Source organism: Terrapene carolina, unplaced genomic scaffold (assembly GCF_002925995.2).
Source record: "Terrapene carolina triunguis isolate 2854851 unplaced genomic scaffold, T_m_triunguis-2.0 Scaffold242, whole genome shotgun sequence".
NCBI lineage: Eukaryota > Metazoa > Chordata > Testudines > Emydidae > Terrapene > Terrapene triunguis.
The window spans coordinates 4,914,605-4,928,110 of record NW_020664593.1 but is presented as its reverse complement, the minus strand read 5'-3'; the positions used below and the strand labels follow the sequence as shown (position 1 = coordinate 4,928,110).

General features: G+C 40.4%; 1 protein-coding gene across 1 annotated transcript in view; it reads left to right on the top strand.

Moving 5' to 3' along the window:
- Positions 1 to 1,794: 1,794 nt before the first annotated feature.
- Positions 1,795 to 13,506, top strand: part of SLC22A15 (solute carrier family 22 member 15) — a gene marked incomplete at its 5' end in the record, with an annotated part of 34,404 nt that continues 22,692 nt past the window's right edge. The window contains 5 exons of the mRNA XM_029912772.1: positions 1,795 to 2,022; positions 6,933 to 7,065; positions 8,168 to 8,332; positions 9,723 to 9,852; positions 11,794 to 12,009. Coding sequence (XP_029768632.1) covers positions 1,795 to 2,022; positions 6,933 to 7,065; positions 8,168 to 8,332; positions 9,723 to 9,852; positions 11,794 to 12,009 — 872 coding nt within the window. The remainder of the gene's footprint in view (positions 2,023 to 6,932; positions 7,066 to 8,167; positions 8,333 to 9,722; positions 9,853 to 11,793; positions 12,010 to 13,506) is intronic.

Below are 13,506 nucleotides of genomic sequence, written 5' to 3'. Positions count from 1 at the left end.
GGAACTGTTTTTAAATGAAAGGTGAGAATCTCACTTAATTTCAGAAGCTAAAGCTTCAAGAAAACACTAAATGTCTCCAGGCTTATGACAAAATTGAGTTGGCAACATTGCTGTTGGCAACAAAGCTCTGAGGAGCTTTGGGTTAAAACAGTCTTAGAACAGCGAGTCCAATAAGCTGTAATATAGAAATATGTTCTGTCTTGAATAGCAGCAAGATATATCCCCAATATTTCATGTACTTTTTAATTTAAAGGCTTTTAAAAATTGTTCTTCTCTGTGTATGCTGTTACCTGTAGATAGCTTGCAGCTGAAATCTTTCCGTACCAAAATATCTATCTCCTCCCATTGTACACTTGTATCTATCTATTTTTGGATTGAGTGCTCTGTGGAGTAGATTCCTTTTAAAGGAAAAATGAGTATTGTGCTTCCATTCCCCAAACCAAATGCATCAAAATATTTTACTAATTTAAGGGTGCTGGCTGTTAACTTGGTAATAAATGAATTTTGGGCTTATAAGAACCCTTGAATTCTCAAGTGTTATTTAGACCAGGATAGCATTATTTGGTGTTTATTTAAATAAGATCACACAATCCAGCAGACCTAGGAGATATATCTGGTAATGCCACAAACAACTTTTTAAAGTCTTCCCTTATTTTTTCTGATTTCTGGTTGTAGGATTTCTCTTTTTACAGAAGTCTTAGAACAGTAGTTTTCAACCTGGAATCTGGACACCTTGAATTTGTTGACTGGTGGTCTGTGGATCTTCTTCTGTCAATGGGGAAACAACTCAGGCTGTGTACACACTACAGCTTACATCGGTATAAGTTATGTTGTTCAGGGGTGTGACTAGCCATCCCCCTGAGCAACGCAAGTTACACCAACCTAAGCACCGGTGTGAACAGGGCTGTGTCGGCAGGAGGGCTTCTCTCGCTGACATAGCTACCACCACTCGGGGGGCTGGACTAATTAAGTTGATGGGAGAACTCTGTCCCGTCTGCACTAGCAGCACTACACTGGTGCAGCTGCCCCACTGTAAGCTCTGTAGTTTAGCCATAGCCTCAGTCTTCAAGCAGCAGTGTTCCCTGCTGTAGGCCAGACTAGGGCACTTCGGATTTTCAGTGGGCTTTTTAACTAACTAAATAAAAAGCATCTCTCTGATCCCTGACTCATGTCTTTGTCAGGTTGCATGAGTGTGTGGGTGTGTGTATTAATATAAATAAATCAATTGATCAGGTTTGTAGAAGACACCAGTGCTGGGAATGTAGCAAACAGGAGGACACAATCAGACTGCAATGAGATCTGGAGAGATTTGATTGGTGATGGAGGGTGTCTGCTGTAGGCAGTGGGCGGGATATGTGGTTCAAATAGTAAAATGTGCCTCCCAAGGGGACAAAGTGAACAGTACAGGCATAAAATCATGAGGTGGAAAAGAATGTAATCTAGTTCCATTAAAATGCGTTTTCATTTTGTTTTCTTGATACTCTTCTAAGTACTCTTTCATGTATCCAAGCCCTGTATTTGCCATAGTTGTCACTGGGATCTTAAGGTTGGGGGGGAAAGGAGGTATCCACAAAGAGGGTTTCTCAATAAGTGATCCACACTCTAAAAGCATGCGAACCACTCGTCTGGAATCATGATACTTGAGTATGTGATGTTAGATATTGGGGACTAGTCAAAGCATCTTGTAGTCATAAGAGAATCTAAAAAGACAGGAAGGGCATTTTAATACTGACCTGAAATCTCTGTGGATTAAATGTTGCTTTTTTGGTGTTGGTTTAGCATCTTTGATTGTTGTCTGTTTTGTTTCAGCTCTATGTAGCCACTGAAGCAATCCTCATTGCGCTAGTAGGGGCGACACCTCCCTACCACTGGGACCTCGAAGAGCTCTCAGCTAATCAAAGCCATAGCAACCAGTCAACTAATGAAGAGAGAGCCTTTGGGGAATGGCTTCTGACAGCCAATGGGAGTGAAGTTCATAAGCACGTGCACTTCAGCAGCAGCTTCACATCAATAGCTTCCGAGGTAATAAATAATGAAATGGGTTTCTCAGCCCACTATGAGATTAATGCATCTCATGGAGGGAAAGTGGGAGAAGTAGAGGAGCTGGTTGTACAATTTTCTTGTCTTGGTTTCCAAACCAATGAGTGTTCTGATTAGCAAAAAGTAGGTGCTGTAGTCCAACTAGAGAACAAGTTGTCTGTTCAAATGTATGCATGGAAACAACAAATCAGCCTTGTTCTGCTATATAGACCTTGCTCATTTGTGTCTCCTCCAAAACTTCAATAACTTTCTCATATGGAAGTTGTACATTACACTGTTGCATGTTTCTAGAAGTGGATTGGAACTGAGAAAAAGGATCAGTGGCATTAGTGTTCAAACTTCTGCATGATGGCTGTGTTCTTCTTACGTAATTTTTGCCATTGTCATGATGGGGCTTAATTCATAAAGAGTGCTATGCTTAAATGTACCCCAGGCAGCCTGCATGCAGCATGAGAACTCGTGAGGAGGTTGCTCTGCAGCTCCTCCATAGCAGGAGCTGTTTGAGGTATTCCAGAGTGAGGTTTAGGGTTTATAGGTTTAGGATTATAAGTTTTTGCAAGTATCCTTCCCATGATTCCCACGTAATTCGCCATATAAACTACTCCAGTCTGTACTGGGGTGGGGATTTAGACAGTGCATGAGATGCTGTGGAGCTAGGCCTTAGATACACATTAACGCTAAATTAGCATATATAGTTGCCCGTTCTGACCTGAATTTAGACCTGTGCAGTTTAGTCAACTGTTAGTGCTTATAAATGTATGGTCAATGTCCAGAGGTATTAATTTAGCTTGGAAATATATGTTTTAAAAAAACTCAGACGTCATTGGTTATGAGTAAGGCTACGTTTTAGTCATGGGTATTTTTAGTACAAGTCATGGACAGGTCACGGGCAGTAAACAAAAATTCACAGCCCGTGACCTGTCCATGACTTGTACTATATACCCCTGACTAAATCTTGGGTGCTCTGGGGTGGTGGGGGGTGGGAGGCACCACAGGTGCTCGGGGCGGGCGGAAAGGCGCTACGGGTACTTTGGGGTGGTGGTGGCCCGGGACCCCACTAGTGCTGGGTGCGGGGTTTGGCAGGGCTGGCAGATTCCCTACCTGGCTCTGCACAGCTCCCTGGAAGTGGAGATATGTCCCTCAGCTCCTAGGCAGAGGTGCAGCCAGGGGTCTCTGCGCGCTGTGGGGATGGCGCCTGCATGCAGAGGCAGCGCACAGAGTTGCCTGGCCACCCCTCAGCCTATGAGCCAAGGGAGGGACATGTCGCTGCTTCTGGGGAGCCCCCCGAGGTAAGCACTGCCCGGAGCCCACACCCCCTCCCGCGCCCCAATTCCCTGCCCCAGCCCTGAGCCCCCTCCCGCACCCAAACTCCTGCTGCTGCTGGGGGGGAGGGGTGCGGTGGCCCGAGACTGCCCCAGCTGCGGCTGGTCCAGGTGCTGCCCAAGCTGCTCAGACGACCCCGAGCCAGCCGCATCAGCTGCTGCACAAGTCACTGAATCTGTGACAGATTCTCAGCCTTAGTTACGAGCATGTTAATAAAAACTGCCAGTTTTAGCACACTCCCAACTAACTCTGTTTAGAGACACTTTCTATGCTGCTCCATTCTGTAGTATAGAACAAAAAGAATGAAGAGTAAAAAAATATATAATGTTCTTAACTCTACATTTAAAATGTGATTGTGTATAATAACTTTAGTACGTAACTTAAGAAAATTTAAATTGGCTATAACATTTTAAAATCTTCTGTAGACACAACTTTTTCTTCAAATGTAACACATCTTCTTAAGGTTAAAAACAAGGGTGAAGAATTCAACTACGTTTGTGTATGTGGCACCAACCAATGTCTTTAGGGACTTAGATTCTCCATAGAATTTTTCACATGGCTTCATTCTGTAAATAAGAGATGTAAGCAAAGAACAAATAAAAAATACTTAGGGAAGTACCTACACAAAAAATTTGTATCTGAACACTCGTATTTTGGAAAGGTTCAGAATTGGGTCTGAACTTTGCAGCACAGATTCATCTTTTTAAAAATTCTGCATCCGACTAAGATAAATTTAAACTACAGCAAGTTTCGGGTCTGCTAGAGGTGTAGTGCGTATTTGGCGGAAGATCACCTCGTGGTATTCTAAAGGTTTTAGCCTAGATTTTTCAAAAGTGATGCGATTTTTTTTCTGGGTGCCTAACTTGCAATCTCTTAAAGGAGCCTGATTTATAGAGATGAACAACCACACTGTGAAAGTCATCCTTCTTTAGGCATGTCATAATGAGCACTGAAAATACCACTTCTCAAAATCTAGACCCTTGTTGACAAGTTCTGAATGATCATGTTTCTCGTGAGATATTGGACACCATGCCATACTAGAAATTGGAGCTTTAAACTATTGGAATGGGGAGATTTTCAGACTTCAGTGTGGGATGCAGTACTTGTCCTATTGCATGGAAGGTTCTGCTGTAGTAGGCTTTAAAGTTATGTGGTAGCTAAAAGGTATTAGTTATAATTTTCCTTTTTAAGTTCTGTTCAATTGAACTCCTAATAACTGTGGTACCTGGCTTTACAGGTGGAAAGAATAGTCCTATTAAAATACTGTCAAATGTACAAAAACTTCCTAAAAAAAAATTTCTGTAAAATATGTTTTAATAATTCATGATGGAGTGGTCTAAAGACATTATCTGCATTTATTTGGGATGATCTGCACAATTGTCTTTACAACTCATGAGTAACTTTAATGTGGCCGTAACAAATTCATAGTGGAAAAAATCGAATAACTCACAGACTAAGTATTCTTTCATGAACTGATGTGATGTAATGGGCCTTATACAGGGAAAAAAGTACTAAGTCTTGACTACATTAAAACGAAGTTCTTCTAACCATTTGGGTGAATTTAGAGAGCAAATTGCTGTCCGCTGTACCTGAATTATTCCCTGAGCTGTGACTGATTCAGAAAGCATCAAGTATCACTGACACATGATTATCGGGCTTAATTAACATTTATATCAAGAATTACACTATGATTCTTGTGATATTGCAGAAAAAAACCTGATAATTGAAATTAATGTGTATATGTTATCGGAGTCCTGTTCTCTAGATGTTTCTACATACTGTGGAAAAAACATTTGAAAAATGCATGGCAATAATTAACTTTCAAAGCTAATTTTCTCAAGCATCTGGATTCCTTATGGCCATGTTACTAACTATAACAGCATGCACATATCACCCATTAAGTGATAATTCAGAATGACATACAGTAAGGCGAATCAAGTTATTTTCATGGTGTTCCTGAAATATTCTGTAGGCTTTGATTACATGTTTTTGCTGCTTTTGATGAGGCTGTTCATTACTGGACTTCAAACCAGTTTTTTAAGCTCTGCTAGAAAAACCATATGTAACAGTGTTTGGAGCATCTGGGTAGTAGAAGAGGGAAGGGAATTCAGAAGGTCAGTGCACGGATGTTTCAAGAGTGGGGAAAATGGCACAATCGTGTCAGGGAAAGGATCTGGATGTTGTTGTTGGGAAATGAACACAGCAGCAATGAACAGGGAAAGGTAAGCAAGATAGTAGGTTGTAGTGGAGAGAACACAAGAAAACATAGTATCATTGAACAGTATGGAACGCTATTAGGTTCATTCTGGAATTCTTTTGTGTTGGAGGTTATTGCCTTGTAGAGGCTGCAGTATATAGACCTGTTACAAAAATGAAACTGGATCTGATTTGTAGGGCTGGGTTTGTTCTTGGAATTGAAGAGACTTGGGTGTTATCTAGTAGAAATGTTCATAATAACAAAATGAATTGTAAAGTTGACCGAGGTAATTTTTTTACTCTGATGAAGGGTTCAGGAACTAGGGGACCTATGAGGTGAATATGGGCAGAACAGTTTCTTGCTAAGGATAATGAAACTTCTCATCTTCACTTTCAAGGCTTTGTACAGCTCTCCCCCAGTGTTTCCCTTCTTAGCTGTCAGTGTCAGCCTTGATGCCACATGTTTCCTTCTCCCAGTTCTTCATTAATGCCTCTTTCCATGCTACATCCTGTTTTTGGAATAAACTCCTAATGTCACCTAATGCTCTAGGTCCCCCACCTTCTCATTCAAATCCTTTCTAGAGTCTCACTGCTTGTATTGCTAACCCCAAGAACTCAATCATGAGTTAGCCTCCCCGAAAAATCATATTTTTGTTTGTTTTTTTGTTTGTTTCTGTTACATTTTTGTTCTGAGTGTTTAGGGTGCACTTGGGTCATGTTTGGGGGTAGAGGGCGTATGGACCATGACTATACTTTGGCCAAGAAATTTGAACCTTCGCAAAAAATAATTGACTACGCCTTGCCTAGATTAACAGCTCTGGAGACTCGTGTTATCCACAATACAGGTACAATAGATACAGTGCTAGGGAAAGTTTTCCCCCTTCCCCCACCCCACACTGCCTGCTCTTCTTTTAAAAAAAAAAAAAAAAAAAAAAAAAAAAAAAAGCCAGTGTTTCCAAAGGCAGAAAAGTAGAAGCCAACCAAATGGATCTCACTTACAAGGTAGGTCATGATGAGGAGAGCTAGAGTCATCTTTGGACCCAAATTGTGACCCTTAACTCTGTGTATGTTGCCTAGATACAATGGTCATGTACATATGGGTACGGAGATGAAAGGTACGTAGGTTAAAAAAACAACAAAGCCAACAAAAAATAATGTTCCCTTGAGGAACCTAACCTTCTCAGATGTGAAAGGCATTACTGTTTTGGAGGAGGGGAGGAATTGTACAATGGGTCAAAGTCTTTAGAGTGTTTGGGGTGATATTTTGGTGACTAAAGTGGAGGTTGAGGTGGAGTTTTGTTTTTAAAAGATTTTTCCTCCCCAAGCTGTTCACTTCTTGGACTTCGACTAAAGCTTTTTTTTCTTCTCCCTAGTGGTTTTTAATTGGGAACACATCATACAAAGTCAGTGTCGCCAGTTCGTTTTTCTTCAGTGGTGTCTTTGTTGGAGTGATCTCTTTTGGCCAGCTCTCAGATCGCTTTGGGAGGAAAAAAGTCTATCTCACAGGTAACCCACTGCAGCCCTCACAAAACGACTGGAGAGAAATGTTATTGTCTTGTTAGTGCCTCAATGTCTGTCTCAGAAGACACAGTAGCAGTTATTCAAGTTTTGTGGAAAGCCAAGGCATAGAGATGAATGTTGCGTCTTCCATTACACACAAGGAGCCCAAGTTGGGGGCAAGTAATCCATATTTGTGTGCTCAGATCAGCACTTAAATGCCTGAAGTGTTTAAGCAACCAGTTGTGAAGATGGGACCCCCAACACGTGCCTAAACTTAAAAGTTGGGCCCACATTGTTTGTCATGATGTTCATGATCCCTGAATGTTCCACAAAATGAAACTAAAATTTCAGAGTATCAGAAATTAATTATTCATTAACCTCTCTTAATTGTCAAGGCTCCTAAAAGTTCTAGATGAGTTTGTCATCACTTCTTAAATCATGCATGCTAGATATTTGTGAGCTTAGCAGAATTTTAAAACCCATGGACCTTATGTACCATTTTCATACCATACATTTGTTCGGGGGATTTCATGTACAGGACTTATATTAAAATTTAACTTTCTTTTTAAAAAGCATGACATATTTTTAAGTCTTGTATTAACTCAGTGCTGGTAAAAGATGTCTGACCCTGAACGCTGAAACCCTCTAGTAACAGAACAGATACAGGGAAGATTACAGCAGTGCAAACTTCCTCCACACTGTTTTCTGACAACAAGGAGGAGATATGACCTGGAGAGAGAACTTTTCATGGCCTGTTCAGTCCTGGGCTTCTCTGTTGAAACTGCTAACAAGATATCCTGGTTACTGTCAAATGTGATGATGGCTTTTCTGAAGAGAAAAACTGCTCACTATGAACTGGTGTGGGGTACTAGTGCAGTAAATCCTGTGAAGACCACCACCTTTCTTAGGCGATCTCCTTTAAGAGATTGCCCCAGTGTGCTTACTACAATCCTGCCCCATCATCTACATTAAGCAACAGACTCTTGTAGGTCTTGAATATGATTTGATTAGAACAGGTTTCACTGAGTGTCAAGTAATGCTCATGCTAAATGCTGTCTTTCTCATTCAGGTATTTTTCTGAAATTAAATCTTGTGCTTTGTCTTCCAGGTTTTGCCCTTGACATCCTGTTTGCCATTGCAAATGGATTCTCCCCCTCATACGAGTTCTTTGCAGTCTCTCGCTTCTTGGTGGGGGTGATGAATGGAGGGATGTCTCTGGTGGCCTTTGTTCTACTGAATGAATGTGTGGGCACTGCCTATTGGGCATTAGCAGGTACAGCTTCAGTTGCAACACTTTTATAGAAAACTGTTAAGCTCTAGAGATCTCTGTTTAAGCACTTGTGTCAAGAAATGCCAAATGTAATGTTGCAAACTCTGTTCCCTTGTGCATATGCATGATCATACAGTCTCTGAGCCTTGCCACATTCAATGTACACCTTAGATGAACACAGTAAATGACTTTGGGCCACTTCAGATTTCTGCACCACTTAGACTGGACACTGGCAAATGCACATTAGTTGAGGCACTTTCCTCTGCACACTATGCAGCTGAACAAACCACACATGTATGCATGATATTGCATTCCTTCACTTAGAACTTTGGACCCAGGAATGCACTTCTCAAGGGGAGCTGTTTGACTGCCAAATTTCAATTCCTTCCTCCCTCATGCAGTTTTGGTGTAGCAGGACTCAAAAAAGCCCACAAGATTTTTTTTTTAAATAAAACAAACAAAAGATTCCCCCCCCCTCCTTTTTTTTTTTTTTTGTATTCTCCTTATACTCAAAAGTGGCCGGACCACTTTTGCTTAAACTATCCCCCGCCCCAAAAAAATCATCCTGTGGTAAAAATCAGCCTAAAAACTTAAAATAGAAGAGAGGCAAGGTGGATGAGGTAATATCTTTTCTTTGACCAACATCTGTTGGTGGACGAGACAAGTTTTTGAGCTTCTCAGAAGTCTTCGGGTCTGGAAAAGGTAACAGAAATTAGTCCTACAAAAGATATTAACTCACTCATCCACCTTGTCTCTCTCAGATCCGGGGACCAACGTGGCTGCAACAACACTGCAAAGAACATATAATAAAAACATTTAGACACCTTTAACTGTAGTTGTTACTGCATGACTGCTAGCATAGTGCCTGCAAATTACACTGCTCCAAGGTCTGGAACTTGACACATTTACGCTTTGCCTAATGCCAGGAAAGTGCGTGGCTGAGGGATCAGTGACAGTTTTAAAGCTTAATATCTCATGAACCATGAAGATTATATAAACTAATGTTTTATGTTGTTGGAAATGTCATCTTTCCAATAATTAGTAGTATTAGTTTTCGAGTGTGGGAGGTTGCAACAAGCCACGTGGGGGTTATAAGAGCTAATTGTTTTATACTGTTTTCAAATTGATGGGTGAAAAGTGCTGTAGGAGGCCAAATAATTATTTTTGTAGCATTTTTCTTTTGTCCTGTTCTTTTCCTGTTTGTTAAGCTTTTTAACAGTTCTTCCCTGTTAAGGATCTGTTTTCTGTGATTTTGAGTCAAGTAGCCTTTTTGTGCATACTTCCTGCCTTCCTAGTAAAGTGCTAGTCTCTCTGATCACACATAATGGGGATGAGCAATGTTGTGAAATGGTTTGTAACTTTTTTTCCCCCCTATATGTTTCCAATGTGTTAGGATCGATTGGTGGCCTGTTCTTTGCAGTGGGAATTGCCCAGTATGCTATGTTAGGGTACTTCATTCGCTCCTGGAGGACTCTGGCAGTTGTGGTTAACCTGGAGGGAACAGTAGTCTTTCTCCTCTCTCTGTAAGTTATTGTTTTTAAAATTGTTTCATTGGCCTTTATCAAAAGAGTAGGAATTGAGAAAGTAGGTCAAAGTTCTCCAAGGATCAAATGGAGCACTAGGGAGAAGATAGTGGTACTTCTCTCATACACCACATAGAAATCTCATGTCTCTCTTACATTGCAGTGCTGACATATCTGCAAACTTGAGTGGCCTAGATATGCCATATTTTTATTACTCTGAATGTTATTCTTACTCTCTAGTATGATGATTAAGACAGCTTACTCTGCACTTTTCATATACCTGAATATGCTGGATTTACACATTTACTACAAGATGCTGCATATATGTAACTACATGATCACATGCTATTTCTCAGTTTCAAGGGCAGTATCATAATGCATGCACACAAGGGACAGTATTGAGGTTGTGCATACAATCTTAAAGGTGACCTACAAAAGGGAAAAATTTAGTTTGGTGCCATTTTTTTTATTACATAAAGGTTTTTATTAAAAGCAGTATTTTTTTCTGTTTGTTTGTCTTTCATGTTTTGGATCTTGTGACTAGTTGTCCATTCGGCATAGCCTTCCAGCCAAGACATCACGAGCAAAAATTTAGCATTTGAAAGTGACATTTTAAATAAATGAAACCTTTATTAGAGATTCAACACATTCACCCCTTCAGTTGAGGTGTTACAATATAAATCCCAATGAGAACTTTGCTCTTCCCTTAGTGAAGAGTCTGACTTGACATTCCTGATATTTCTAGGTTAAAAATCTTTAGTTAAAAACACCCTAACCTTTCAGCTTGTCTTTCTGAAGCAAAATAAATTAAAAATAAAAATGCTTTACTCTCAGGACTCCAAAGCTCTGCTCAAAACTACCTCTCTACAGTAAGTGCAGTTTCTGTACCAAATCTCAGTCCTCCAGCTGTTTGACTCTAGAGCTGTTCAAAAAAAGATTGCAAGAATGTTCTGTGTTAGGAAAGGAACATTTTCTCCTATCTAACTTTTTATGCAAAGGTGGCTGGATCACTTTTGCTCACATTAGATATGTGTTTAAAAAAATCAGCTTTGGGTAGAGATCACAACCTGGAAAGGTGAAAGCTTCAGGAAGTTATAAGCTACTGAAAACAAGGGGCACAGGAGGATTTTTATAGGCAGGAATCTCAGCTGTACGAATCAGATTCTGCCAATAGGGAGTGATAGAGCTGTTTTGCAGTGGCTATTCTGATGCCTGCAGGAGAGAATTTTGGACAGTGTTGGGGCGATGATGTGAGACAGCTAAACCAGTATAGTTTTTCATAACCAGCAGCTGCCTCTGTACTGTAACTGCTTAATCCATACATCCTTAATTCTGTATTTCTCTAATGCAGACTCCTAACATTTGAGTGGAATTTTAATATACAGAGCAAAATTGTTGCATGTTAGATACCCAGAAAATTGTGAAATAAAGGTGCTCTTATTCGCCCCACTTTTTATTAAAGTGTAGTTTACCTGCAACTACAGATGAATTCTAAACCTGTGGATGAATTCTAAACCTGAGGTGAAGTGTTGTTTGAAAAAACATGCTTTACATTGAAATGTCCTTCAGCTTTATTCCAAATAGGCAAATCCAATCATCTATAAGGCCTGGTCTACACTAACCCCCCAAGTCGAACTAAGGTACGCAACTTCAGCTACGTGAATAACGTAGCTGAAGTCGACATACCTTAGTTCGAACTTACCGCGGTTCAGACGCGGTCCACACGCGGCAGGCAGGCTCCCCGTCGACTCCGCGGTACTCCTCTCGCCGAGCTGGAGTACCACAGTCGACGGCGAGCACTTCCTGGTTCGACTTATCGCGTCCAGACCAGACGCGATAAGTCGAACCCAGAACTTCGATCCCCAGCCGCCGAACTAGCGGCTGGGTGTAGACCAGCCCTAAGAGTAGGGCCCTAAAGCCTCAATGAAATCTCTGTTTCAGATTCATTCCTGAATCCCCCCGCTGGTTATACTCACAAGGTCGGCTGAGAGAAGCAGAAAATGCCCTCTATCTCATTGCAAAGAGGAACTGCAAGCAGAAATGCACTTTTTCACTAAAGCTCCCAGCTGACAGGAGTCACAGAGAGACCGGCAGTTTCTTGGACCTGTTCCGATACAAGATCCTTTTGGGGCGCACTTTGATCATGATGTTTATCTGGTACTTGCAATTCTTTTTAAATTCAGCTCTTTTTAAAGTATTTGAAAAACGTGTTGTTGAGAGACAGCTTGTCATGCTTTGTGTCTTTATTACTAAGGGCATTGTGCATGGAACAGGATCTTTGTTTGAGTTCCTTAACTCTTGGTGCTTATTCTTCACCTGATGTCATTTTAATAATCTAGGCCTGAGGTACTTCATCTTGACACTTCTATGATCCTTTTCATCCAAGAATCTCAAAAGTAGTTGAGAACTGTGTCTTTCCCTACAGCCCTTAAAATTGCTGAGATTGGTCATGTCCTAGTTCTTTGGCCCAAGGTTGTGGGGTTTTTAGTCTGATTCTTTTTTAGTGCCCAAATTTTTTGGTTCCTTTTGGATAGTAAGCCAATTTTATTCTAGTATTCAAGATACTGACCTGTTCAGAGAGCTGCTTTTAAAAAATAAATATCTAGTACTTTTCATAAAAGGATCTTAAAATTCTTTACAAAATCCCTGGTCCGGCAAAGATTTACACCCTTAAGGTTAAACATGTGTACATCCTTTGCAGGATCTGGCTTAAAGTTGGGTAAGATCAAATTTTCAAATGGAAAAGCTGGGGGGGTTACATGACATAATGGCATTTTCAGGAATAAAATCCAGGTCTCCAATTCTCAGTCCCCTGTACAAACCACTAGCTAATACTGTTTCTATTTTTAAAATAGAAAATCTTCCTTTTGTAATACTGCCATGACAGCAACCAGTTGTGGTGTCTGTCTTCTCTGTCTTAGAGGTTTATACCGCTGCCCATCATCATCATATCAGAGTACCTTCCATGTAAAATTAAGTGGACTTCATGGAGTCTTTGGCACTACCCGCTTTTCAGGGTAGTAATTCTGATTGGAGTAGGGTTTTGTTTTTGACTTCTTAAATTTCTTTAACCTTTTTTAGGTTGACTTTTGTTAGAGTAGATTTTTATTGGTTGGGGTTTTTTGGGACTGGGGTTTCTAACTTCAGGTGAGGAATAATCAGCAAAAGGAGACATCATTTTTATATTTAAGATGTTTTAATGCAATATTCTGTGATAAATAAGGGAAGAAAAGTAAAGTAAGTTATTAAACAGTTTTTTGAAACTTTCTATATAATAATACAGTGTCATCTGCTCTGTTAGAGATCTGGGGAGCCACTAACAAACAAAGTTTGTAAGGCCAGTTTGTTTTGTAAGCAGAAAAGGAAAAAAGCTGATTTATGAATGTGATGTCTAGACAGACTGGTGATTGGTGCTTTAGAAATTCAGGTAGAACTGTTTCAAACATTATCAAATAGTATGTGTATAAACATGGACAGTCTGATACAATAGATTCCTAAGAATAAATTATTTCCCTTGCTTGTGGGGATTCCACCCCAGTAATGATAGGTGCACTTTCTGGTAGCATTTAATGTTCCTGCAATCCAGCAGTGTCTTGAATTCACTGCAGGTGAAATGATTCTCCTTTTGCCTGGCAAACACACTGCAGTGCACAG